At 38.5% G+C, this 26,995-nt stretch overlaps 3 protein-coding genes across 3 annotated transcripts in view; all 3 read right to left on the bottom strand.

Annotated features, from left to right (window-relative positions):
* Window positions 1–476: 476 nt before the first annotated feature.
* Window positions 477–10,129, bottom strand: mief2 (mitochondrial elongation factor 2). The gene is made up of 8 exons (XM_079265055.1): window positions 9,998–10,129; window positions 6,712–6,869; window positions 6,288–6,453; window positions 6,079–6,176; window positions 3,606–3,782; window positions 3,312–3,475; window positions 1,901–2,053; window positions 477–1,624 (listed from the first exon to the last, which is right to left on the bottom strand). Exons 2-8 carry the CDS (start codon window positions 6,847–6,849, stop codon window positions 1,117–1,119), a joined length of 1,404 nt encoding a protein of 467 aa, XP_079121181.1. The 5' UTR covers window positions 6,850–6,869; window positions 9,998–10,129; the 3' UTR covers window positions 477–1,116.
* Window positions 10,130–11,243: 1,114 nt separating this feature from the next.
* On the bottom strand, window positions 11,244–14,390 carry alkbh5 (alkB homolog 5, RNA demethylase). Its single transcript, XM_079264643.1, has 4 exons — window positions 13,050–14,390; window positions 12,871–12,951; window positions 12,629–12,751; window positions 11,244–12,200 (listed from the first exon to the last, which is right to left on the bottom strand). Exons 1-4 carry the CDS (start codon window positions 13,766–13,768, stop codon window positions 12,041–12,043), a joined length of 1,083 nt encoding a protein of 360 aa, XP_079120769.1. The 5' UTR covers window positions 13,769–14,390; the 3' UTR covers window positions 11,244–12,040.
* A 1,535-nt stretch (window positions 14,391–15,925) lies between these two features.
* myo15ab (myosin XVAb) overlaps window positions 15,926–26,995 on the bottom strand; it is a gene marked incomplete at both ends in the record, with an annotated part of 54,140 nt that continues 43,070 nt past the window's right edge. Inside the window, 11 exon segments of the mRNA XM_079238276.1 lie at window positions 15,926–16,027; window positions 16,126–16,266; window positions 16,391–16,524; window positions 16,739–16,872; window positions 18,364–18,497; window positions 18,586–18,746; window positions 22,663–22,759; window positions 22,859–22,936; window positions 26,011–26,105; window positions 26,189–26,319; window positions 26,434–26,516. Of these exon segments, the coding sequence (XP_079094402.1) occupies window positions 15,926–16,027; window positions 16,126–16,266; window positions 16,391–16,524; window positions 16,739–16,872; window positions 18,364–18,497; window positions 18,586–18,746; window positions 22,663–22,759; window positions 22,859–22,936; window positions 26,011–26,105; window positions 26,189–26,319; window positions 26,434–26,516 (1,290 nt within the window).

Consider the following 26,995-nt stretch of genomic DNA (forward strand, 5'->3'; position numbering starts at 1 on the left):
AGAAAAAAAAAAAAAGTTCAACAAGCTGAAATCTGAAATCCTCAAATTCATCTTACTTATTTGGCCTCTTGGATTTTCCTAACTGCTGCCTAACACCTGCTTTAAGCTAGTAGAGTGGATTACAAAGGACGCAAGAAATGAGGCAAGTCTCCTCTTTTTGATGAACGATTGTCATTTTTGGTTATTTTTACTCTTTGTGGAAAATATTTTAAACTTGTCTTTTTTGCAAAATGGCAGATTTTGTCACCAATTCAGATTACAAGTAGATGTATAAGAAATCCCTCGATAAACAACGTGAGGATAATTATAATGACCAATAATTTTTTAGATGGGTTGAAACATTCAAAGGCAGGTGTCCAATGACTGGAACACAACAGTTCAGGTGCTCAAACTAATGGCTTTATCTGACCTTATAACCTTAACGAAAGTAAGATGACATTAAAACATGGTTTTAAGCTTTAAAAAAGTAAAACTACAACAAACTAAAATGTTTTATTTGCAGTTCAGTTCGCTCCATTCGTCAACCCACACACACACTCATCCATTTGTCATACCTTTGTCCACAATAATCAAGTGGATTTAAGAGCAACAGAATTACATTTTGGAAATTTTAGGGACGACTTAAAGGGTTGCTTTTACCAAAGAAACCTTTAATAAGTTAAGAGTAGACTAAACATTAAATAAGACCAGCAAATACTTCAGGCTTTAATCTCAAGTGTAATAAATGCAGCAAATGCTGGTGCTTTTCATCCTTGGTTTCCTGTATAATTAAAGTATTAAAATGGTTGCGTTTAGAAACTAATGCAGTGCACTGTCAGAGGGCAGAATATAAACATTCAAGCTGAGTACTTCTGCTATTAATGGACACACTGAACTTTGAGTTGCTGCTTAACACCACTTACTAGTCTTGAGACATAATTGCACATAATCAAAAGTATACCCAGCAGCACATCCTGAAACATTTTTTTGTTTAAAATATCCTAAACTTGGCACATGTCCTTTTTTGTGACTTTTTGAGGTTATATTACCATCACACGTGCAGTCTCCTGACACATCAATCTTGTCACTGCAACAGTAAATGTTTCTCTTGAATCAGAGTAATATATGAGGAGAGACTTAAATGAGCAGTATTTCAGGCTCTGATACAGCACAGTAGAGCATGAAGCCCATCTGGTCCACCTGGTCCTCTGACAGGGCGCTCAGCAGATTGACAGCTGGTTTGAAGTAACTGTGTAATGCCCCTTGCTCAAGGTAGCCAATCAGCTCAGTGATACACTGCTGGAATCTTACATCCAGGCTTTTCTCAGACCAGTCCTTCTCACTGTCGCTAAGGTGCAGGATGAGATTGGCCAGCGGAGCGGCCTTAAGCATTCGCAGTGCAGGGTTGAGCCTGCAAACTGCTTTGAGTATCTTTAATGTGTGTCTGCGGCAGCCTTTGTCTGCCATGTCCAGCTGAGTCAGACGCTGAGTCTCCCATGGATAAAGGGAGAGGTGCCAGGCATTCACCCAGGGAGAGGTGAGCTCAGTCTGAGCAGTCAGGACCACGTCCCCTTCCCTCAGCACAGGCAGCATGGAGATGAACAGGGACTGATCGCTGCTTTCTGCTCCTTTTTCACTTCCAAGCCTAAAGCATCACAAAAAGACAAAACTCAGTTATAGCAGTCCATATAGCATCCTAAACCCCACCCCACCTATTTAGACCTGTAGTAGTAATAAATCAAAGTTCTAATTAAGTTATGCAAGCTATTTACTATCAATGATATAGTTTATAGTGGAATGATGTCAACTGTGCAACACATCTTCATGTTACATTGCACAAAGCAACAACTGCTGTGGTATAAGCTGAAACCAGTGGAAGCAGGTTAAAACAGCAAAATAAGAATGAAGCATGGATACACACTGGATCTCCAATTTCAGCTCTGGTCCTCCCAGTACAGGCCTGACAAGGCAGTCCAGAATGCTGCTGATGGAGGGCCAGTTTACAGTTTCCATGACCACCTTGCTGAACATGTTCACCACAGCCTCTGCAGATAAGTAGCCACCCACCAGGTACCTGCAAGACAGAGGTTTCTGTTTTACACCTTATACTATTAAACTGTGAAACAACTGAACAATAATCTATTCTGGCTGTTTTAACGTGGAACATCAAAGCTGCTTAAAGATTTTAATGAGTATAGTTTCATCGTTTATATAGACACTACTGAACTCTGTGTCTTTGTGGATGATGAGAGGAGGAAAATGAAAACTACATCTGTGAGTGAAGAGAGGCTAAACTGCACAGAAGCTGTATGTCAGTTTGAATGACGTGTTTTAAATTTTTTTTTTTAATCTCATAGTTCCATATTTTGACCATGGAAGGACTCTGCTACAAGACTGCTGGCTTCGTTGTTGTTTCTAGGGTTTCTAAAATGTGAATGGGAGGCAAAGTCCTCAGTTATGAGGATTGGGTGACCAGCTACCAGTTTGGGAGGTAGACACACTACCATTTGGTTTTAAACTTGCCTTGTTTAAAAAAAAAAAGCTGGGCTAGGTAACCCCCACCCATCCCTTTCCCTGAAGTTATGCTGATATAGAATAGCATACTGAGGATATGGCTGTCTTTGATTTCTCAGTAGGCATCTATGGCCTGCAGTTATGCTGCTTTATGACCCATCTATCCTGTCCTCCCATCCCCTATTTGGTTAAGGCAGATGGCTGTGGTTCTTAGTGACGCTAACACTTAGTCTATAGATGTTAATATAGAATATGTTATGTTTGGGACTCATTGGTCTGAGTTTCACACATGTAACATCCATTCAAGCCTTAATGAATGGGGGATGTAAATCTCAGCAATCTTAAAATTAGCACTGCTGAAACGTGTATTCATGAACCCTGAAGTGGGAACTGGTAAACTACTCATTACAGTGTTAAAGTGTGAATATGACACAGCAGATAATGGTATATAATATAAGCATCATCTGACAACTATACTTAGCTGTGAAGTCACACCAAATTTTCAAACCACATCAGACTAATTTTCCGTAATTGACTGAAACACTGTTTAACTTCTAAAATGTCCTGATGATGTGAATAAAAACTGTCTTACTCAGTTATTTATAAGTGGAATATAATAAAACTGGATTATTACTGGATTGCAGTAAAGCAAATTGGATTACAATTGGACTAAATTACTGTTGTAAACTGTCACTATATCGACAAAACTATTAAAATTGAACATTAAATGGGTAAATTACATAAAAATAATGAATATGTGTTCAAATATGAAGAATTGTATAGCTTTCTAACAAGGATTTCAGTCTGTTTATAACTACCTGTCCCAGTAGCTGCGTCCTCGTGGAAAATACTCCAGATTGACACGACGGACCATCCAGTGCAGAGGGTGTGTGAGCAGTGTCTCCTCTCCAGGTACGAGGCGCCACAGAGATGTTTCCAGCTGTAACGGCACTAGCAGACATGCATGGTCTGCACTGACCACCTATAGGTGTTTTACATATAAAAACATAAAGCTCTAAGATTCATACAACATCCTGTTATACCACAATAGATGAGAGATTTGGTAAAGTGTTGTATCAGCTAAAAATTAAAGGCTACTTCTCCATATGTACCTGCAAGTCATCCAGTAAAGAACCGCCAAGACTCATTTCTCCTAAAGGCATGTCTGGGTGACGGCTGTGAAGAAAACCCTGGATCTCAGTGCAGATCTCCAGAGCCACAGACTGAGCCCTCTGGATGTCTTCTGTGGAGAGTGCCGCTCTAGTGTAATAGTACTGCTGCAGACGCTCCTGTGAAGGTTAAATGGTATAAAACCGGATAATTTTTTTAATATAACATATGATATTCTTCATGATTTTATTTATTTTTATCTTTATCATAATTTGCCTTCAGGAATGAAATGCATTGCTTTTCCCATCTTGATTTTTTTTATTAAACAATACAAAACATTGCAACGTATTGATTACTTAGTCACTATTCAGGTAAACAACCAAAACTTAAAGACACAGTTTGCATTCCTTGCAAAATAACTGTAAACATGAGGTGAGATGTTTGAGTTCAATATGACCCACATTTGCAGAAAATACCTGCATTTCTCATTTGTTAACATCTTCTTAGTCTCATTTGTAAATTTAAACAGACATGAGAAGTGACGAGAAGACATTTTCCCAGTGAGTTGCTACAAGTCATACCACTGATTCAATCCAAAGGAATAACCAGCATGCTTTGTTGATGCTCTCAAGCTGAGCTATGTGATTGACTAATTAAAATCAAAATCTATTTGTATAGCACCTTTCATATAGGAAGCAGCACAAAGTGCTTTACAGATATTAAAACAACAGGGAATACATAAAGACACATAATCATTCACACACACACACATGCTGAACAAATGCTGCATGGCAAAACTAAAAAAAATCTTCTGTCTCTTTAATCAATAATAATAATAATTTAAAAAAAAAAAAAAAAAAAATTAAAAAAAAAAAACTAGCTTGGCACACTGCAAGAAAACAATATCCTGGGGATCCTTTCACACCAGGGGCCAGCCCACCCATAACCATGGAGCGCGTCACCACGGGAACGTCCCGGATGAAAGATTATCACTGATAAACAACTGTGATGGGTTTATCTTAAATTTAGGCTAAAAAAAAAAAAACTGTGAGGGACATTCTTACAACCAAATAAAGCAAAGGACAAATGTCTGACACTTTTAGTCATGTATTACAATAACACTACAGTATGAAATCACAAAGTAGAGCAGGGGGTTGAAGATGAGCTGCTTCTGAACTGACAAGAAAGCTTAACGGATACAAAGCCAGTCTGCCCGTACATATTTACACACATCAAGCTGGCACTGCATAAGTCATCACAGTGTTGTTGTCACTGAGGTGCTTGTGCAACAACAGCTTGATGTAAGCTCACAGTGATGCGTGACTGAGCTTATTCTGTCTGCCACAAGTAAAAGAACACCAGCAGGTTAAAAACAACCTTCTTTTGCCAATAAAAGTAAACAGACGTGTCAGTTTTTGACACCTCAGCTGCGCATAGATGGATGAAGCATGCAAAGAAATAGTGAAGGGATCACAACTCATAATTGACTAAATATTAATACATAGTAATGTTTCAATCTGCCAGCTTTTTTAATCTATTTCATGTCATTGTAATGCTTAGAATCCTTGCTGCTTTTTGCAGCCTATTATTATTCAGTAGATATCATTGTACATCAACCATGATGTCATAGCCAAGATCCAAAGGAATAACCAGCATGCTTTGTTGATGCTCTCAAGCTGAGCTATGTGATTGACTAATTAAAATCAAAATCTATTTGTATAGCACCTTTCATATAGGAAGTAGCACAAAGTGCTTTACAGATATTAAAACACATGTGTTGCAGTGATATTATAAAGACAACTTATAAAATCTGACAGTGTGAAGCTGATTTTAGCAAAGCAAAGCATGCTATTAAACACAGGAGAGGTGGATTACTTTTACCAAAAAGACTTGATGGTAACCTAACCAGATAAACAAAAACCTTACTAGCCCACATCAAGCTCGTAAAATGAGGGCTTAAATACTTTCACTATTGTATCATCATATTTAAAACTGAATATGTTACTGTTTCCCTGGCATTAAATGTAGTATAAAACGATCTGTTTTGCTCATCAGCCATCAGCAAAATTAACATCAGAACATTCCTACTAATGTTTATTGGCAGTTCGAATGAGAAATCTGGTTTACTGCCGAATTTTAAACATCAAATATGGCAAATATGCAATAAAAAGCGTAATTTTTGAGATGCAAAGTAGAAAATTAAAATTTATGGTTGCTTTTGAAAAAGATTTAGCTTATCCCTGTGAACATGTGGAGGCTTTCTAAACTAGCTCATAGTGGCATCAGTCTTCCTTCTGTTTTCTTCCAATTCAAACTCTTATTTTGACCAGCAGGGTTTGAGGGTTTGTGTATCCCAACAAACCTAATAATTATGCATATACTGCAAGCACAGCACATTCCAGCACATTCTATGACATAGCATGAAAAGGAATCATTTTGCACAACCGAGCTCAGAGTTGAGGGGTCTAAGTGTACCTGTAAAGTCAGCACACACAGCTCGAGTCGCTTGGATTTGGACTCAGGTTTATGCTGCAACTCGGGAGTGGACATCTCAGGATTTTGGCAGAGATCAGCTGGTTAAGACGGAAAAAGGGTTAGAAACATGTGCAATGTAAATTTTGGGTATATTTGTGTTGGCCATTTGTTTGATCACTGCCAGTGAACCACTAAAATATCACCCATACCTTTCTGCTGTCTGGTTGCCTTGGCAACATGTTTCATTACCACACCCTCTATGCCCTTCCTGATCAGAGTTGGAGATGCAGAAACTAAACTCAACTCCTCCCAGCTCTCAGCCATCTTCTGCTCCACCTTTTCATCCTCTGCTGCTCGACCTGCACGCTCGATTAGCTAAACAAAAACATTCAGTCATCTGTGCTTTGTCTCATTGAAAATGACACAAACAGTCAAAAAACAAAGGGAAGTGACATTTCAGAATGAGTTATAGTGACGATTATGAATGATAACTACAAGAAGTAAAAAAGAACAGCAATATTACAAAAAAAGGCAAGTATTTTGCTGTTTTCGCATCCAGATACAGGCACATTTCCTTGTGAACAGTAGAGCAAGAAGTTCTCATGGGGTTTTAGGACCCTTAGAAGGACTCACCCGTTTCACTGCCAATGTAGCAATCCCCAGCAGAGCAGCTCCTCCAACTCCCAGAACCAGCCGGGCATTAGAAAGCAGTAAGTCAATAACCATGGCGATGCCATCTTCTCCTCTCCTCCGACTGCTGTAGAAGTTCATGGCTTCCTTTTAGGGTTAGCCTTTGAAGAAAAAAAAACCCCCAAAAAAACAAAAACCCCACATATTTAGGTAAATATAATGAGAAGATACTAAATGTAAAACACTATCCGTTTTTCAAACAAACATGGCTATAATATAATAAATAGAATCAAAGCTAATCCAGACAGCTTGGGTTTTACTGTCAGTTTATGATGTACCGATGTATTAATGATAAACTTCTCTTTTAAAGCAATACAAATTACTGCTCATTGTTGAGAATAAATATTTCCATCCTCAATGACTGACAACTGCTTTAGATTTGGGAATATGACATAAGGACCCCCCCCCCCCCCCAAATAAAAATAAAATATATACAAGAGGTGTAGTTTTACAATCAGATATGCATTGTGTGTATCAGAATCAGATAGCTGAGTTGATTGTTTTCTAACCCAAAACTAGGGTTGATTCACCTTCATATGTAGATTTTCAATTATCAGGACTGTGGTAATACAAAACTTTATTAGATGATAGCCCCGTTGAGATACAATATTTAGTTTTCAGGGCGTCCATCAAAACAACAGATACACAGCAACAAAGATTGTGCACAACTGATTTGGATGGTTAAAATGATTCAATTATAAACAGCCAAAGCCATAAAAAAACCCACTGAAGATGTGACAGCGCCCAGTTAAATTGATGGAGTAAATTTTGAAAAAATTTGATCAGCAATGGTAACTTAATTGCACAATATAGTGCCAATATCTGTTGGTGATTACATTTACACTTATTCTTTATAGAGATATTTGATGGATAATAGCTATTAATAACTACAGTATAATATTTTCCTGCTGTGAAAAATCAAAGTCAATTGACAAGAAAGACTTTTAAGTTTTACCAGACTGAACATTTACCCTGTGTTTATCACATTACATTTATCAGCACATGATTCAATTCAAAGCAACTTAGACACTCTCAAAGATACCATGGAGCTCAGTATCTAGCACAAATACACTTCAACATGGACTTTGGAAGTTGAGGAATAAGCCTAAACCTTCATTTGTTTGGTGTATGGCACCAGTGTTCCACAAATAGCCACAGAGGTTAGTTAAAGATCACTTTAGCCATCTATGTGTCGTCTCTCTCTGTGAGGGGTACCAGGTACCAAGATTTAATGCACACTATTTATAGACCCAATGCATGCCTGAGTGAGTCACACTGCCTGGGTCAAATTTATAACAACCTTTTTTCGTCTAGTTGCAGCACACACAATGAGGCCCTTTTGACACGAGTAGATTCACATTTCTGTTTCAGGTTGATTACATTAGAATCAGGGAAAGGTGCTGCTAATGTGGACTAATAATTCTCAGCAATTGAGCTTCAAACAAATGCAGTTTAGATATTTGAAAAACATACTGATTTTTCAGTTAATAGTAACATTAATAAAAATGCACGCTGTTTTCTCCAAGTAGCACATTGTAGCTAGCTGTATCATATCATCAGTCTAAACATGCAGATTATAAAATCCATACAATCTTTAGTGAACCAGCTAAATTTATACCAGTGGTATGATTATATCTTGCAAGGCTTTAGAAGTGTGGTAGATATGGCCAAAACCAAATGTTTGTCTGCTGTCCTTTGTGTTTGACAAAAGAGCAAATGTTAAAGCAAAATGTCTGTGCACAAAAACAGCAGAGGGGCCTTATACAAAGGTTTTTTTGCACTTAATTTGCAATATCACCATATCTAGCTCTCCTTGCTGAACTGGTCTCATTACCAATTTAGCAAATTCTGTTTGTTCAAAAGTACTGAATTACCTCGTAATGAAATTTACAACATGACAGTCACGAGAAGATGTGCTGTGTTAAAGCAATGTTTTGGGTTCAAGCAATCTATTGGAGGTCAAAATACAAAAGGTTGAACTAATCAGCGTTACAAGATAGTGGTTACAATACCCAGAAAAATCACAGCTCATATCAAATATTGTCTGACTAGCTTTGGCTGCAACATTTTATTGATATGTCTGATTAATTTTAATAAACATTCTTTGCTTTTCAAGATTCCGGGCAGGTGTATTGATTCAACCATATGGATCAAGATGTCTACCTACTTCTTTGAATTTACCGCTATCTTGTCTCTGTGTCTTTTGTTCTTTTTTTTCCCATGTACTCCCAGAATGAATGTATATTGATAAACTCTGTTCCTCCAGTCAATGAAGACAGGCGTTTTTGTTTTCTGCTGTTCAAAACAGGTTGATTGTCTAAGATCAGGGTTGTACTGTTGAATTAATTTAACCCCAACAGACATTTATTGCATGCTTAAATAAACAACATCACAGCTAACTTCTATGCATTAAGAAGACCAGTAGTTGCACTGGCAAAATTATGCCTCCAAATCAACAAGCAATCTTCACCGTATATCAATTTAGCTAAAATGCTCTCATGTTTCTTGTTCTCTCCATCATTCAGATGACCATCTATCTGGATCTCCAATGATCCTGTCGAGCCCCCAGTTTTGCATTTTGAGAAATAACCTATCGACTTGAAATTGTTATGACAACGTAGGATTAGTTTTCTCTTTCAGAACAACCACTTTTCAGGAGACTTCTTTAAAAACAAAAAAAACAAAAACAAAACAAAAACAAAACAACAACAACAAAAAAACAACAACAACAAAACAAACAAACAGGTAATTGTTTTTTGTTTTTGTTTTTTTTAAAACAGGGTTCAACTCCTTTTGTTAATTCTTATCTAATGAAACTGTAAGATTTTTTTAGGGCAAGTCAGACTGATGCCTCCTCCCTCGGCTCAGTGCTAACAGTCTTCAGTCTTGCCAACATCCAAGCCAGGTAAGAAGAAAATCGGGTAAATATTTTATCCTCGTGTCAAAAAAGACATTAGCAGTAATCATAACAATAAAAATAACAAATAGAAAGAACATCTATTTAAAACAGCTTATTTTACAAACTCACTCATTAATAACTTTCTTTCTACACTACTGTTATTGCTAAGATTACTAGGAGTAATCCTACAGCTGTCCACCACCTCTAACCAGCAGTTAAAAACTACTGCAAGCAGCTAATGCTAACCAGCTAATTGTTTAACGAGTTAGCGATATTAACACTCACTAGCGATTAAGTAATATTTTCTGTTAAAAGAAAAAACACTCTCACCGCTCGATACGCAAAGATACATAAAAATGTAATCCCAGACCATGAGCATTTGAGAAATGATGTCTTTCCCTGAGTTTGTTTTTCTGTTGCTCACTGTCATAATCAACTAGCTAACGGCTGTTGAGTTCTTCTTCGTCTATTTAATTGTGGTAGCAATTAATGGCCAAAATATCAACATCGCCCCCTGGTGATCCTCCGAGACAACAGTAACTATTACTTTTACCATTCACCATCCGAAGTCTTTTTTTCCTTGGCCTCAAACTCAGGTATGTCAAATCTAATGTTAAATCTTCTACATATTCTATTCAAACTTGACATTGAAAAATGATCACATCAATGTTCAATTTCCATCTCTACTGTGATTTGTGATTAACTATAACAGATTTTTTGTTTTTAACGTGTTCTCCCTTAAAAACAGTATATAACGTATGCAACCACTCCTGGTTCAGAGGTCCACTGGTAATATCTTTAGACTTTAGGCCATCCCTTAGTTAAAATTTAGCAGTCTGCAAACACATGAAAACTGAGTTTGAGATAAGGTTCTTAATTTGAAGGGTCTACAAGACTTATTTGATCCAGTGAACCAAAGCAACCAAAAAGCTGTTTACAAGTCAGGGATAATCTTTAGTTTTTATACAGACTAAAGGGAAAACTGTATTCTAAATTTAAGCTCCAAAACGTATTTCTGATACCAGTTTGATATATCTATATGTTTAAGAAGAAAAGCAGAGATGAATGTCATGTTATTTTAAGCTGCAAGGGGTATTTAATTCCCTCTAACAGTGTGCAGTGATTTCTGTTCACTTTCAATACAAGTGACAAATACTCTCTAGGGTGAACCTGCTGTTTGAGAATGTTTTAGTTAATGATAGTTTCAGCTTTATTTTGGCCAGTATCTCATCCAAATATAAACACAAAGAGCCACAACATAGCCAAAGGTTTCCCATTGTTCTCTATCCCATTTCACCATCTCGTATTTGCTTTGTGCAAATAACTCAAGTATTATAGTGTTGCAGAACCTTACTCAATCTGTTTTAGAAAGCAGTTCCTCCTTAAGTTATTTTTGTTCATATGTAACTCAAGACTAACATAGCTGTCAACTAAGGAGTACCACTACCAAATACGGCTGAGTGGGAACAGTAGACATATGCCTTTAGAGCAGATCTCAGATCTAAACAAAAGATCTTTACTCAGCAGCAACAAAGGTGGTTTTTGGTCAAAGTTTCAGAAGATCCAAAACACCCAGTGAGGAAAAATTGGATTTAATACGACATGACCAATTTAATAAAGTAAAGCATCTTTAGACTGACAGGAGTGTAAAAGAAGACCTGAGTTTTTTTCCTCACTCCTTCTTAGAGCATCAGTGTAGTTCTTACACTACAATATGACTTCCTTTAAGACGGGTCAAATCACAACAGAAAAGAAGGCTGCACACATGCCAGCTACTTCAACTTACACTGCAATGTTGAGATTAAAATGAACAAAGAGTAAAGACTTGACATGGCACGGCAAAGGTATGGATCCTAAATGTTAAGCGCAGCAGGGGGGAAAAAAGAAGAAAACATAGGATCACCCCTCATGAAAGCCCCTCCCCCCCAATAAAAGACTATACAAACATATTGTACATTATGACAAGTTAGATTATAGCTCAGGTTTACCTTTGTACAACTTCATACATACATCTTCCTTTTAGCTCTTTTAGGTCTGTACACCTTGTGTACAAAATAATACATGCCATTCAAAGTTAACTAAGAACAAAGAAAAAATAAAATTTAATTTAATGCAACTAAACAGCATAACAGAGCTTTTTACTGTAGTGAGTAACATGAGGTTCTGGAAAACGCAGCAGAGACACCAGCTTTATCTGCCAGAAACAAATATACACTGAGGATAAGCCAGACTCAAAAACAAAAACATGACTGTGCTTCTTGTTCCGGCCTTGAGCTGGACTAACAAGATCATGAGTGATGAAAGAAAAACGAATATTGTTGGACACAAAATAGCAGGGATTTTCATTTTTATGAATGTACGTGAATGAAGGACTCAGTGGCGCCTCATTTTGATTTTGCGCCCTGAACTCTCTCTGTGTTTGTCGTCGTCTTGACCACGCCTCCAGTAGTTCTCTGAAGTGATGCTGTGATGATGATGACGGGAGAGCGAAGGACGTCTGTTTTCTTCTTTGTCCATCTCCAAAACCCTCGGCCTGGTGGGGGAAATTGTGAAAGGTATTCACTCATTTATTATCACTAGTTTTGCAAGGAAAAGTCAATATTCATTACAAAACCTGGACTGGATACGCTCAGTGTATGGTAATATTCTTGTCTTTCTAATCAAGGTAAAAGCACATTCAGGTAGTGTTCAGTACTTCAATCAATATAACAAACAAACAATATCTCATCTTAAAGAGACACTAAACATTGCTCATATTTGCTGCACGAGGTAAAAACAGGCAGATTAGCCTTTTAGCATTTTTTCCCTTTTCAAACAGGGTAATGAAAATGATGCAAGTGTATCACAACTCTAGCAGCTATGATGCTCTCATCTTCCTAATTGCTCTTTTCAACCATTGTCCCTCATCTTATGTTTAGTTTGGATCTTTGGAAAAAGTCAGTTGTGTTTGTGTATTTATACCTGTGAGCTGCATCAGGATCTGCTTTGCGATGGGAGCGCTTGGCTTTCAACGGAGCTGGCCTCCCGGTAGGAGAAGATCTTAAAGGCCTTTCAGGGTCCAGTCGAGGAGCATCAGGTCTGGTCCTGGCAGAAAAAGTGAGGACACAAGTGTTTTTAAAAAAAAAAAAAAAAAAAAAAACCTAGAATAGGAAGCAGATTTAACTTGAGTTTAATCTAGTTATTGTAAAAGCAAGGTTACTCACTTTCTGAGGATAATCACAGCACGTCTTTGCTTAATATCCTGGGGCCTAATGCAATGAGTAATGTCATCAGCAGCATATCCACTAAAAGAGAGAGAAATAAAGGAAAGATCCTGAGCATTTAAAACTTTTGGCCTAATCAACTACACAAAAAGCAGTCAATGCTGGATGTTAGGAGTCACCTGAGTACCGTGACGCTTCCTCTCCTCACAGGTAAGACAAACACCGGCTCTGACACCCGGATTGGTTTGAACTGAAAGCGGCAGCCAAAGCAGAGTGCGCTGTCACTGAAGAAGGACACTGAGACGATGGGCCTTGCAAATATGTGCAGAGGATCTACATGCGACACTATGCAGCCACCTGGTTGATAATCATTGATGACAGCACTGTTGACAAACCCGTCCGGGATCACTCCGTTGGACACCAGCCGCTTGATCACCAACTCATCCACCCAGCTCGGGATCTCGTCCACCTCTCCTTTGCGATATAGCCGTTCCTGACCCGGTCCTCGCTTCTCCAACTGGGCTCCATAAGTGTAACCCTCACCGAAGAAGTACTTATTTCGGAGGGGTGCCCTGTCCACAGTGTGTTCACGGTAATGTCCAGCCTCTGCTTTGGCAACCACCTCGTCTATCTTTTCCTCGATGTGGGCGCATTCCTCCGGAGTAAATATGCTCATCTGCTGGATGCTGCTCTTCACCCGGCGGGCCTCCTGCTCCCGGAGCTCCGTGCTGTCATCACTGTGCTCATACTCATCGTCGTCCGATTCTCGATACTTTCTCTTTCTGCCTTTCTCGCTGCCGTTACTCGTCCTCTCTACATATTTATTCTTACAGTCGTCTCTGTGCGGAGTCATAGATTTCAGCTTTTCCCTCAGGTCAGAGTATCCGCTAGCTGCCATGTCAGCCGAAACAATATGACCGCTGTGCTATAACGTGGCTTCCTTGCTAGCAGAAAGCATGCATCAGCGCTGCATTTCGGGACCGATTGTACAGTCTGTTTAAAATTAACAAGCAGGATGTCACAATATTGGTTTTACTTAAGTGGTCACTAACACACAAAGCGGCGTAAAGCGCAAAAAAGCTAACATTTGCTAGGTTTCACCACCAAGTCTCTGGTTTGAAGTGGTACTCTGATGTAGCACTTTGTAGTTCTCCAATATTATCCAACGCTTGCACAAAACAGAAATGTAAATAAAAACTGTGTCGACACCACACCACGCTGAGGCAATCCGGAGAAAAGATGAGCGTTGTTAGCGGAGCTGCTCGGCTAACAGCTAGCTGGTTAGCTCAGCTAGCCTGGCTTGGCCAGTCTGTCGCCGCTTGGATATACTGATAAACCACGTAGCAACATTTCACATGTCACCGACAACTTCCGAACGTGCACGATCCTGCCTTCTAACTCCAAATTACCAATAAGTACATTTTTTTACATAAGGACACAAGGCTTGTGGTAGTTTTGCACCTTTCCCAGCACACTCCAAGAACAAACCTGAAAATAAACTCGTGTAACCTGCCGGAAACCCGCGCATGCTCAGCAACTCGTGAGTTTGTGGGAGGGGCTAAATCCATTTCGGGGTCGCTCAGGACGTCCTTCAGCCCGCTGCTGCTAATTTTGTCCCACTGTTATCTCGTTTACGCTCACGAGGTTTAAACTTGTCTGTAAAGAAAACCATATGAGAAAATGCTAATATAATAACCATATAATAAAAACATAACGTTAAAATACTGGAAAAGAAAAAAAAACAACAACAAGCTAAACACAACCAGTGAGAAAACATCATTTAATGAAGTACTTTGGACTTTTAGGTGTCAGTCAAAGAAAAAAAAAGAAACAAAAACACACAAACACTTTTTCAGTCTGCTTAAATCTATCTATCTATCTATCTATCTATCTATCTATATACATAATAATATATTTTAGTTTTAATGTGGGTCAATGACTAAGAGACAATATATTTTTTATTTGAAATTTCTTAGCAGGAATAGGATGGATTGTCCTCTCCAGTCAGGAGTGAGGTCCTGCCCCAAGGGGAGGAGTTCAAATATCTCAGCGTCTTATTCACAAGTGAGGGAAGGATGGAGCGTGAGATCAACAGGTGGATCGGTGCGGCGTCTGCAGTAATGCGAACTCTACGCCGGTCTGTCGTGGTGAAGAAGGAGCTGTGCCAGAAGGCAAAGCTTTCAGTTTACCAGTCGATCTATATTCCTACCCTCACCTATGGTCATAAGCTGTGGGTGGTGACCAAAAGAATGAGATTGTGCATACAGGCGGCTGAAATGAGTTTCCTATACAGGGTGGCCGGGCTCTCCCTTAGAGATAGGGTGAGGAGCTCGGTCACCCAGGAGGAGCTCAGAGCAGAGCCCTGCTCCTCCACATCGAGAGGAGCCAGTTGAGATGGTTCGGGCATCTGGTCAGGATGCCTCCCTGGTGAGGTGTTTGGGGCACGTGCCTGCGGGAGGAGACCCTGTGGAAAACCCAGGGCACGCTGGAGGGATTATATCTCTCGGCTGGCCCGGGAACACCTCGGGATCCCCCCTGCAGAGTTGGTAAATGTGGCTGGGGAGAGGAAAGTCTGGGCTTCCTTGCGACCCGACCCGGCAGAAAGCGGCAGAAAATGGATGGATGAAATCTATTGTTTTATGTTTTAATGTCATGGGGTAATCACTTTCCATATAAATTAAAACTGAACACAGTCACTTCATCTTTTTTTTTTTAAATTTTTTTTTTTGTTCTTGCCTGTGAAATCATTTAACTTGACTAATTTATCAAATGCATGAAAGATTGCAATTCCCATGAAAAGCTTTTTTTTATTTTGATAGAATTTTCCTTAAAAAAATAAAATGAATACAATTATTGTTTACATTATGATTACAGTCAACCATAGCAATAAAAATAATAAAAAACAAAACAAAACATGGTAGTGTTCAGCTACAAAATGTTTTCATGAAAAAGACACTGTTGAATTAAACGTTCTTGGTGTGCTTACTTTACATGTTGTTGTATATGAGCTACATCCAAGAAACACCTAAACATGAAAAAGAGTTTGTGCATCATGTTACAACATTGTAATTTCACTGGGTGGTAGAGTGAGCCTCTTGTCCCGCACAGACATCATGTTTTCCACCTGCATTGCAATAACTCGACACAACTCCAGCCCCTGTGGACAAGAACAGACATCATCAACAGAGACTTGAACGTAACAGTTCCTGTACAGATGAACATATGTTTGTGTCATTGTCTGATTTATTTTCATACCTGCTCCAGCTGCAGCTGAATGACCCGTTGTGTGTTCATGTCTCCAAAAGTGAGGTCAACATATGGGTAACTGGTTCCAGTGGTGGGCATCTGTGTGCGGCTGGACTGCACCTCCACTAGGGGGACCACTGCCATCAACTCCTGCACCACAGAGACCAAACGGTTACAGCATCTAATTTAAAGTCAAACTTTGCCTCAGAGCTCATGCTTCTGTCACCCTGATGAGTCACACACGAACTCTGAAGGAAGTTGTGTGATTTCTTACATGAGTCGTTTTGTGCAGGAAGTGCAGACCATGTTGATTGACAGCAAGAATACATGGAGCATAGAAGGTGGTAGAGCTGCTGCTATGGATGTAGAAAAACGAGGAGCCGAACATGGGGAATGCACTGACCAGACCTACACACACAAAAACACTGTTTAACAAAAAAGAATCCACTTTTTTATTTATTGTTACATTTTCTTTTGTAATATTGAATTAATACAGATACTTTCCTCTACTGTTAGTTCAACAGGGAGTTTACTCATCTTAAAATACTTTCACTGTAATACATTATGTCCCAAAAGCAGTAGTTTGTTTGGCTAAGTTGACTAAAATGAACAATGATCTTACCCAGAAACTGTGCCCTGGCTTGGTGTGGGTTCAGAGCCTGTACTTGCTGCATGTGCTGTGTCACCATGGTAACCCATTGCTGTGGCGGCTGCTTTTTGAAAAGAGGCGTGGCGATGTACTCCGATAATTCATGTCTTGTGGAAAAAAAAAAATAGAAACCGAGTTTCAGATAAACAGAAGTCTGCCTCACTGTGATTTCCAACACTTCTTAAAATAATTTTACACAACTCAGTGCGTTGTTCTGCTCTGCTCTTCCCAGTGTGGGAGTGATAACAGTGGCAAGAGTAAGAGGTTTCACAGCCAAAAACACAAAAACAAAACAAAACTCAGTCACACCCTTTAAACACAACAACTGGGGACTTTGCTTTTTTCTGAGCCCGTGTTTACTGCACAAGAACAGAGACATTTTTCCATGTTTTCACTCATTGAATCTAGGATATGATGTGGAAATAATTTCTCCTGTGGATCTTTCTAATAAACCTTTAGTAGATTACTTCATATAAATTTCTTATGAACTGCTGTTGGTTTCACATGATAATTGGGATTGAGATGTTGGTGATGTTACACATAAGAAACTGTAAGGATAAACATACAGCTGACTAATATATTTGTTTAAACACCCCCCCCCCCCCCCCCCCCCCCCCAAAAAAAAAACCAACAAAAAAACTATGGCATTGTTATAAAAGTAAGTAATCTGGACGTACAGATAAATTTAGTTGCAATATTGAATATAGCAATAATTTGAAGTAATCTTTTAGAAAAACCACACAAAAGTTATGTGAATGAAATTAGTTAAAACCAGCGCTGTTTAACTTGCTCCCAAAAAGTCTTGCACTGTCTTCAATACACAACTGAAAACAAATCAAATGAAATAGTTCCAACAGCCTACTAAGTTCTGCAAAATGACTCGTTAATTTGATTCATGCGTGTTGGAACAGGCATGTCATTACCACCACAGCAAGCCTCACAAGGCATACGTTGAAAACCTGCAGGGCTATGGCCCTCGTGGGCCCAAGTTGTACAGCCCTGCTTTAGACTGCTCTGAAGTGAATAAAACAGGTCAGGAGTGGGCAACTCCGGCTCTCAAGGGTTGCAGTCCTGCAAGTGTTGGTAGTTTCCCTGGTACAACCTACCTGACTCAAGTTAATGGGTAATTGGCAAACTTGTGCAGATTGTGACTTCAAGCTCTGCTCAAGTCTGCTAATTGAGACTGATAGGTGTTTGGTGTGTTGCAGCAGGGAGACTCCCAACTCTTCCAGGACTGCAGCCCTCGAGGACCGGAGTTGCCCACCACTGGAATATGTAGATAAGTGTGGCCAGAGGCTGGCAGTCTATGCTGAATTTCGGTACTAATGATTGTAATTCAAAGGAAGAAGTTCTTCTAACCCAAAACAAACCTTGTAGAGGACAAAGCTAAAACTATGGCTGTGGACATCCACAAGAAAAAAAAAAGAATCATATCTAAACAAAGAAAAATAATTAAAATAAGGTTTAATTTTAAGTCAAGCTTTTTCAAATTAGTATTTCCTTAAGTAAAAATTTAGTCTACACTACAATTTGCAAATAACACAGTGAGAGAAGGACAGGAGCTTAAAACCATACTCATGTTGCTACAGTTTTCTTACATGCTAGGGATGAAGATGATGTCTTTGGCTCTGTGCTGCAAAGCTGCCAGCTTGGAGATTTGGTGGAATTGTTGATCGCTTACTTTCCCATGTGGAAGAACATTCAGCAAACCTTTTCGATAGTCCGGGAGGATCTAGACATTTCCACAGAGTTATACATACAAAAACAAGTGGGTTGCAGATACAGGGTGTGTGCAGTATGTGAAACATATCGAGTAGTACCTGGTTGTATTGCATGGCAACACAGAGTTCATTCTCAAACTTGAGCGGCTGAGTCCAAACAACTCGTCGAAACCAGAGGCTGTAGTTGGTGTCGACTACCTCTGCCTCTGTGGCTACATCCAGGATATACTCATGCTTATTCAGAGGACGCACATTTTGACCTAAATCAATACACATGATGATGTTACTGTACATAAAAAAAATGTGAATCATTAGGGATTCCTCAATCTAACTGTACCCTAAAAATTAGTTAATTTACCGACATAGATGCTGAAATGTCATATTATTACTGTGTATTTACATGCTGGGTAACCTGCTGTGCATTACATGAATGGGAGCAGCTGCCGGCTGTGATCATGTGGCGATATTTAACAATGGAACAAGCTGCTAATCTTTTTTAATAAAACAGATTAGCAGCTTGGAAGTATTTTGTTCATTAGAGAGAACTGAAAGCACAAGAAACAACTCGTTCTGTGTTTGCACTGTTATTCTACAGTGAGGGATTATTGTTCCTGTGGTGTTTAAATCTTAAATTATCAAGATGACCACAAATTACCACTGATTTCTTGGATATTTGTGCTTCTAAATGAAGCCATGGCTTTCAAGAAACATGGAAGGCATTTTCATTTAGCTGAGTTGATCTGATGGATGGTGCTAAGGTGAAATAAGAAAAAAAAAGAAAAAAAGAAAACCTCAGTAACTGCAGAAATATGAGAGCTCATGTTTTGTTTGATCTGGCAGAATACATCTGGCCTTTTTCCTTTCCAGCAGATTTAACAAAAGGCTTGTCCTACCAGGACAGTGACATCTGTTTGTCCAAGAGGGAACAGTACTAACGTGAGAAACTGTACAGATGGAGCTCCATTGAGCCATGTCATCCAGCACTGCATCTTAAACTTCACTGATGTGATCAGGGGTCTCTCCATTTGAATTCAAAGCCGTTTTTGCTTCACATCTGTTAACAAAATGCTTTTAAATTAAAGTGATCTGGGGATGGCAGAAAGATTGGGGAAAAAATGACAATGTGCTTTATGAAAAAAAAAAAGATTTAATGAATGTTTGATTTGTTTTATGCTTCTATGCGTTTCCCGTCATGATCTGCTGATTTTATACATACTATATTTTCTTCTTTTTTTTTGTTTTTTAGTCTTTTGTCATATTAAGCTCTGTCTTGTTTCTTGATTTATTTGTAGTGTTGCCTGTTTTATTCCACGTTCCCTGCTTCCAGATGATAACTGCCACACCTGCTTCTTTATAGACTTTCCCTTTGTATATATGCTTCAGTGTTTTTTTTCATGATTTTTTCTTCCAATCCTTGAGTCCCAGTTTCATAGTTTCATAGACCTGTGTTCCTACTTCAGAAATGTTTTCTGTTTAATTAGGCAATCTTTACTCATCCATCCACCTTTGTCATCTCGTGTGTCCCCAGAGAGAATGGATGATAAATGCATGACGTTTCCAGTTGAATGCAAACATGTCAAAATAGGCTTTAACTATTGAGAATGGCAAAGCTAACATATGAAATGTAGAAATTGAAAAATGAATTTCATTTTGCTCAACTATGCTATTTAAATAAAATGTTTAAAAACGTAAAAAATCAACACGAGCGATAAACAGAATTGGACAAAGCAATAGCTATGACATTACAGAAAAAGCATCTTTGTTCTATGTGGCTTTATGTGAAATAAAACTTATATTCTTTGGGGACAGATTGCATTTTACTGCAAACCACTGTTACCATCAGATGAGATGCAGTACACTCTAGTGTCTAATTTCCCATAAACAGAAGAAATAAAAGAGGAATCAGTAGCCAGCACTCAGAGCCGCATTTGCCAAAGCCGTGGACTCTTACTACAGAGTCAACTGCTTTTGAAGTCAGGATGGCAGCATTGTGTACCTGCTCCACCATTTATCTATCATTTAACATCAACTGTTCCTTTGCAGATGTAAAAGTTCAAAGCCACATTCACTAGTAAATACTGCATCCATCTCCCAAAATAGTTTGAATTTTAATTAGTAAAGCAAATTGAAAGCTGACCATTTTTGTTTTTATCATTGTGCTTCAATCAATTGCAAATGAGTTTGGGATCATAGAAAGTGAAAAAGATCTCTGAATTTCATTTGTGCATTTTTTCCTTGGCTTGTTCTATTTTGTTTACTCCTATTCCCCCTGAAATCAACAACCATCTCTTTTGTTTTGTTAATGTTCAAGATGATGTGATTGTTACTGCACCACCTCACAAACTGACTGGTCAGTTCTCTGCACTCAGTTTCTTGTCCAGCACTGACACATCCCACAACATCAGAGTATTTCTGTAGATGACAGAACTCAGAATTGCACTGGAAGTCTAAGTACAGTGTGAGGAGAAATGGTGAGTGTGCAGTTTTTTTTGGAGCTTGAGTGCTGCTGGCCAACCATCTCAGACACAACATTTCAGTCTCATAAGATGTGGTCTGTTTGTTTAACAGTCATAAATCCAGGTGGTTGTGGGGGTATCCACCAAAAATTCAGATCATTTTTAGCTTCAATAGACCAGATTTTAATCATCTGTGTAATGACTGGGTGCTGCATAAAGACCCCCTTATGGCAGGCAAGAGGAATTATGAATTCTGAATGTGGTGAGGAATGCTTAACTTTTCCACACCAATCTGTATCCACCAGGGGTAAGCCATTAAGGCTAATCAGAGGGCCTTATCGTTGGGCAGGTTTGCCTACTCCTCAGTCTGTGTCTGAATCCAATCTGCTGACGTTTAGCAGCAAGCTATAATTCACCTTGTTGGTAAAATCCCCTAGTTGGCGCTGTTGGACTCAGTCCTCCCCTCTACACTTGCCACATTAACATCTGCATAAAATAAGTCCATATTTTCTCTGAAGGAACAGCTGACAAAGTGTCAGAATATTGGAAATGTTGCACAGAGGCAATTTTACTGAAGTCTTGACCTACCAGCCAATGACCAATGGTCACAAGCTGTGGGTAGTGACCGAGAGAATAAAATCATGAATACAGGCATCTGAAATGCGTACTCAGCAGGGTGGCTGAGCTCTCTCATACAGATAGAATGAGACGCTCACTTATCCAACAGGGGCTCAGAGTAGAGCAGCTACTCCTCCACACTGAGAGGAGCCAGTTGAGGGGGCTCAGACATCTGGTTAGGATGCCTCCTGGACACCTCCCTGGTGAGGTGTTCGGGGCACATCTGTGTGGGGGAAAACAGGGATGTTCCTGCCTTATATCTCTGCTGGCCTGGGATTGTCTTGGGATCCACCCTGAAGAGCTGGTATATGTGGGTGGGCAGAGGGAAATCTGGGTTTACCTGCATAAGTTGCTGCCCTTGTGACTTGACCCAGATATGCAACAGAAAATGGATGGTTTCCAGAGATAACAATCAATGCATTAGGATACTGTGTTTGTGGCTAGTAATCTCATGTTGAAAAGAATAGACATACAAGCACTGTCATCTGAACAAATGCAGACTATTATAAGATTTTGGGTTTGTCCCTTGAATAGAGATTTTGCTCATTTTAGCTTAATCTTTAATGTACAGATCATAGACATTTTTCTGTATTTTTGTATGATAGAAAAGTTCTATTCAACAGCACAGCTCTATGCAGAGTAGTAAACCTCTTGCCTCTGTTCAGACATTGACATTTTGCTAGTATCAAATTCTTTTTGAGCACATATTTGACAAAAACAAAGTGAAGTAAATTTATTTAAACAACCAATATGTTGTATTTTGAACTAAACATTGTGTGCTTCAGTCACATAAGTTCCTTGGAAAGGTGATAAGATACATAAACTGCAAATAAATGGCACATATGCACTTTAAAATGTTATAAAGTCCTTTTCTAATGGTGTAATTTATGGAACCTACTGTCACACAAAGTTTATGGAAGCATTTCATATTTAGCAATGCTGCTATGGCTCAACAAATAACTTTGTCTTTCAGTTTGAAATGTGATCAGTGGGTGGATGTGTTTCACTGAGTATCACAAGAAGACTGACATCATGCATGAATACAACCAAGTTGTGTGTGTGTGTGTGTGTGTGTGACTGAACAAGACATCTGTGAGCATACCTCTGTTAGTCACTAAAAAAACAGCATATTCTTCCATGGCATCCATTCTGTGCAAACCCATCTCATAACAGAGCTCCTCTATCACCTCCAGGGCTACCTGAAAAACAAGGCAGCACCACAACAAGCAAGTCCATCACAACCTACTTATACTTGTACACCAGTATTACTGAACTGCCAGCAGTACATGAACACTTACAGAACATGTCTTGATCTTCACATGACGTTCAATGCCTCCGGGGAAGAGAAATAGCTGACGTTTGGAACTTCGTCCAGCCTAAAGAAGCAAAGTCACACACTTACATGCTGTATGCTGCACACACACTCTCCTGTGTGCTTTTCAAGGCCGAAACTAATCAAAACCCGGAATATATAATGTAGTTATACACTTTTCAGTGCTGTGCAACGTGAATGTTCTTGTTTTTTATGTCATCAACAAAAAGACCAGAAAAGAGCAAAAATTACTGTTTGCCATTAAGTGTTTACCCGCCGCAAGTCTCTGTGGAATTCAGCTTCAAGCTCACTGGTTCATGAATAAACACAACAGTGACTTCAGCTTTAATAGCTGCTAAAATGATTGGGTACAGAATCTTTTGGGATTGCTGAATCGAGACATAATTGTGCAATTTTTTTCAGACTATATTCCCCAGAAACATGGCATCTACTGTCAAATTTCAGAATCTCTGAAAGAAAAACTGCATCAAGGTTTTTCTAGATCTCTTCTGGTTAAATAAAATCTCTGTTGGTCTTTTCATGACCACAGACATGCGTGTGTGCTTAATTGAAGAGATGTAATTCACTCTGGATAAAAGTGTCTGACAAATGACTACTGAATAGACTAGAATAAATGACTATAGAACCATCGTGTATTGACCAGAAAAAAGCAGAATTTGACCTGCCTTAAATAAAATTAGGCTTGCGGTATATAATAATTACAGTGGCATTACATTACATAATCAAAGTCAATGCAAACTTCACTGTTATTTAAGACCAAAAATAGGTGATGGAATATTTATTTGTGAACAAAATACCATGAAATATTTTAACCTTTTTTTTAATGCATATTTGAAAATGTGACAAACAACAAAAATTAAAGTTTTCAGATGTACTAAACAAAGGTCAAGCAGACACTCAAGCCGATACTTTTTAAATTGCATCTAAGTGCTGAACAGTCCAAAAGTTTTTGTCATCTGGTATCTTGGCCAATAAAAATGTTCTCAGATGCAAAATCTTTCAGTGAATTATCTGCTTGAAAGATCCATTTCATCATCAGCTTGGATACTCATAAAGAACTTTGCATTGTCTTCCAGCATTCTTTGATATTATGCTGATTTAATATTTTAACATTCATTTTAAATGCCTGAAATATTTACAATTTTATAAAAGCAAAATAAATACAGGAAGAAATCATGTGGGAAAAAAGACAGTGTGACCTCATCAGAGGTCCCAGTCCAGCAGCCACCAATACTCAAAATGGTTGCTGGACCTAAAACTACACATCCCAGAGGCATACATAGCAGCGACAAGTATAGCTGCCGAAGTCACCTTACTAAAGGACTTTTTAAAAAAAAAAAAAAAACCAACTTAATTTAAGAAAATACTCATGTCAATATTCTGTATTTTGTCAAGTAGTGTTTATTTAGACACTTTTTCATGAGCATCATGCATATCTGTTCAAATGTATTAATTAAACATTTTACTGCTGACTTAAAAGAAAATCAACATTTTACATAACATTAACCTGTTTTTTTTTACATGACTGGTCCTGAATGATGACAAGTGTATCATTTAGAGTCTGAATGCCATAATTTTATCCTGAATGTGGCTATTCTGCTTCATTTCCTGCTCCCCTTAACCCTGCAAAGATAGCAACTATATTTAAATTGGGTAACAATTAGCAAATAAGCTTTTGTTTGGCCAATAAGCATTCTTCTAGTTGCTTAAAAAGTATTTGAAAAAATTGTGGCTGAGCAACTTACGGCTCATTTAGACACAAATTCTGTTTTATATTCAACGCAAACTAACCTTTTATAATGAAATGGGAATGGTTGGACCAGTTTTCCTTCATCTATAAAGAGCCACTGAAACTGTGAACCATAATATTTCACTAGGCAAACTAAACAGATATGACATCTCAGTACAAACACAAAGTGGATAAAATCTTTTTAAGCATCCTCTATCAGTGGGTTAAGGTGGACCCCATTAAATCTACATTTAAAACGCTACAAAGGGAATTCCTCAGGGGTCTATTTTAGGATCCCTACTTTTCTGTATAAATTACCTTTCACCTATGTACATGCATGAAGACTTGGGCTGCATGCTGATGACATTGTGCTCCACTCAGAAGAAATGAAAAATAGGTTGCTTTCAAATTAACAAATGAATTGCAGACAGTTATTAAATGGTGATGAATTTACAATCTAACCCTAAATGTTGACAAAACTATTTCCATGTTCAATTTTAGTAAATAAAAACTTTCCTCTTTTCCTCAGATTTTTCAAATAAGCAAAGCATAAATAATGTCACTGAAGTCAAATATCTAGGGGTTGAGCTGGAATGAAATCTTTGGTATAAAAAACTCTAGAACTATTATGTTTATTTTAAACATAATAGACATACTTTGACTTATGAAGCCTCCAACATCTATGTTTACACTGATTATTCCACACTTTTCATGTTGTATTGCAATCTAGTCTCCGACACATTCAGGATAATATCTCCTAAACTTTTGAAACATGATAACATGATACAAGAGAACACTCAAAATTCATGACCAAAATAGCCTACACTGTCCCATCACTGTAACATCCTTAAAAACTCTAAATTTGAAAATATGATAAAATATTTCAACATTTCTTTTGTATTTAAAATTCAGAGAAAACATCTAGGAAGACACGGTATGCAACGAGAGGGGAATTCAGTGTTCTCAGACATAAAACATCATTCGTCCAGTCTTACAAAACCTCAAGACTGTGTGACACTTTTCCAAATGAATTAATTATATGCACAAACATACAATGTTTGGTGAAATGCTTTTACCAAAAAGTGGTCGCAGTCCCAAAAAAACCTATACAAATGTGTAAATGTCTGTGTGTAGGCTGTAACTACCCGTCCAGAAACAGAAGGTGAATAGTAGCCTGGCACCAAACCTGTTTTTCTTTGAGGTTATGTGATTGCTGTGCATGTTCTTGTCAAATTCATTCGTTCGTTCATTCTGCTGCTCCTATGTTTACTGGTTGCTGCTTTAATGTTTAACAGAGAATCTGTGCACTTATACCATTAGTAACTTTATTGATGTGAGAGATTTCAGTATTTTTGCACCCTTGGAAACAAATAAAAGGAGGTACTAACCATCATAGCCTTCAGCTCCATGTTGTTTGGTGGAACAGTGCGACCGCCGTAGTGGAACGTCTTCTTTAGATTTTGCTCACATGCTTTAGCAATACCTGAAATTTTTAAAACAAATCACAAATGGTGACTTTGGTAGTATGAAGTGCAACTATATACTAGATGTTGTCAATGTTTTTACCCTGATACTGTTGCCCGGCGCTGCGAGAAGCCTGCTGCAGGTATTTCAGCAGAAAGGGCTTGAGGACTTCAGAGCAGCGTTGGAATGCAGTGAGGATATACAGCAGCCTCCAGCCTCGTTGGCAACTATCGCTGCAGAGCACAAGAGTGAACCGACATGCTCAGGATCACAAGCTCAGAGACCAAAGAAACATGTGCCGTGTGTTGGTGTGTGATGTGTACATAGTGCATGGCCAGCCGACTTACGGTTTGGAGCTAGTGTTGGCAGTAAGCTGTTTGATGAGCTGGCAGTAAGCTTCATCCCTCATTAAGGTGAACTCTCCTATCAGCTGAGGGAAACACAGACACACACACCACATGCACACACACATTTAATATAACATAAGACCAAAGATCATCACTCCATCCTTATTCTGCCTTAAGATGAGGATTGTGAAATGTTACTATAAACTATCTACATCCTAAGTTTCTCTAAGTTCTTATATATACTGGAAAAAAGTCTAATTTTTAATGGAATTTCCAAAATGGCCAGAGGAAACTCATAATGAATTCTTAAGTACAAGTCCCATTATCTTTTAAGTACTCATCTACACTATATGAGGAAGATGAGGTCAAATGTGAAATACATTTAATGTAGATTTAGTATACCTCTGGATTCCCTGCAGCACTGTAAGTTCAGGCAGAACAGAAGATGGATAAAAATCTGCTGGACCAAACATATTACTATTTCTCTATTTAAATTATACTTTATTTTTATTTTAACTCTTCTCATACTTTCACACTGAACATTACATTCACTCAGATGGTG

Source organism: Telmatherina bonti, assembly GCF_933228915.1.
Source record: "Telmatherina bonti genome assembly, chromosome: 3".
In the NCBI taxonomy this organism is placed as follows: domain Eukaryota; kingdom Metazoa; phylum Chordata; class Actinopteri; order Atheriniformes; family Telmatherinidae; genus Telmatherina; species Telmatherina bonti.

Excerpts from the sequence above, each read along its gene's own strand:
- mief2 (XM_079265055.1), bottom strand. The coding sequence starts at position 6,849 with ATGAACTTCTACAGCAGTCGGAGGAGAGGAGAAGATGGCATCGCCATG. Across the intron at positions 6,454-6,711 it reads CTACATTGGCAGTGAAACGG|CTAATCGAGCGTGCAGGTCG; the intron begins GTGAGTCCTTCT and ends GTTTTTGTTTAG. Across the intron at positions 1,625-1,900 it reads GAGCTGAAATTGGAGATCCA|GCTTGGAAGTGAAAAAGGAG; the intron begins GTGTGTATCCAT and ends GTGATGCTTTAG.
- alkbh5 (XM_079264643.1), bottom strand. The coding sequence starts at position 13,768 with ATGGCAGCTAGCGGATACTCTGACCTGAGGGAAAAGCTGAAATCTATG. Across the intron at positions 12,952-13,049 it reads GGAAGCGTCACGGTACTCAG|TGGATATGCTGCTGATGACA; the intron begins GTGACTCCTAAC and ends TCTCTCTTTTAG. Across the intron at positions 12,752-12,870 it reads GCTGTGATTATCCTCAGAAA|GACCAGACCTGATGCTCCTC; the intron begins GTGAGTAACCTT and ends TTTTTCTGCCAG.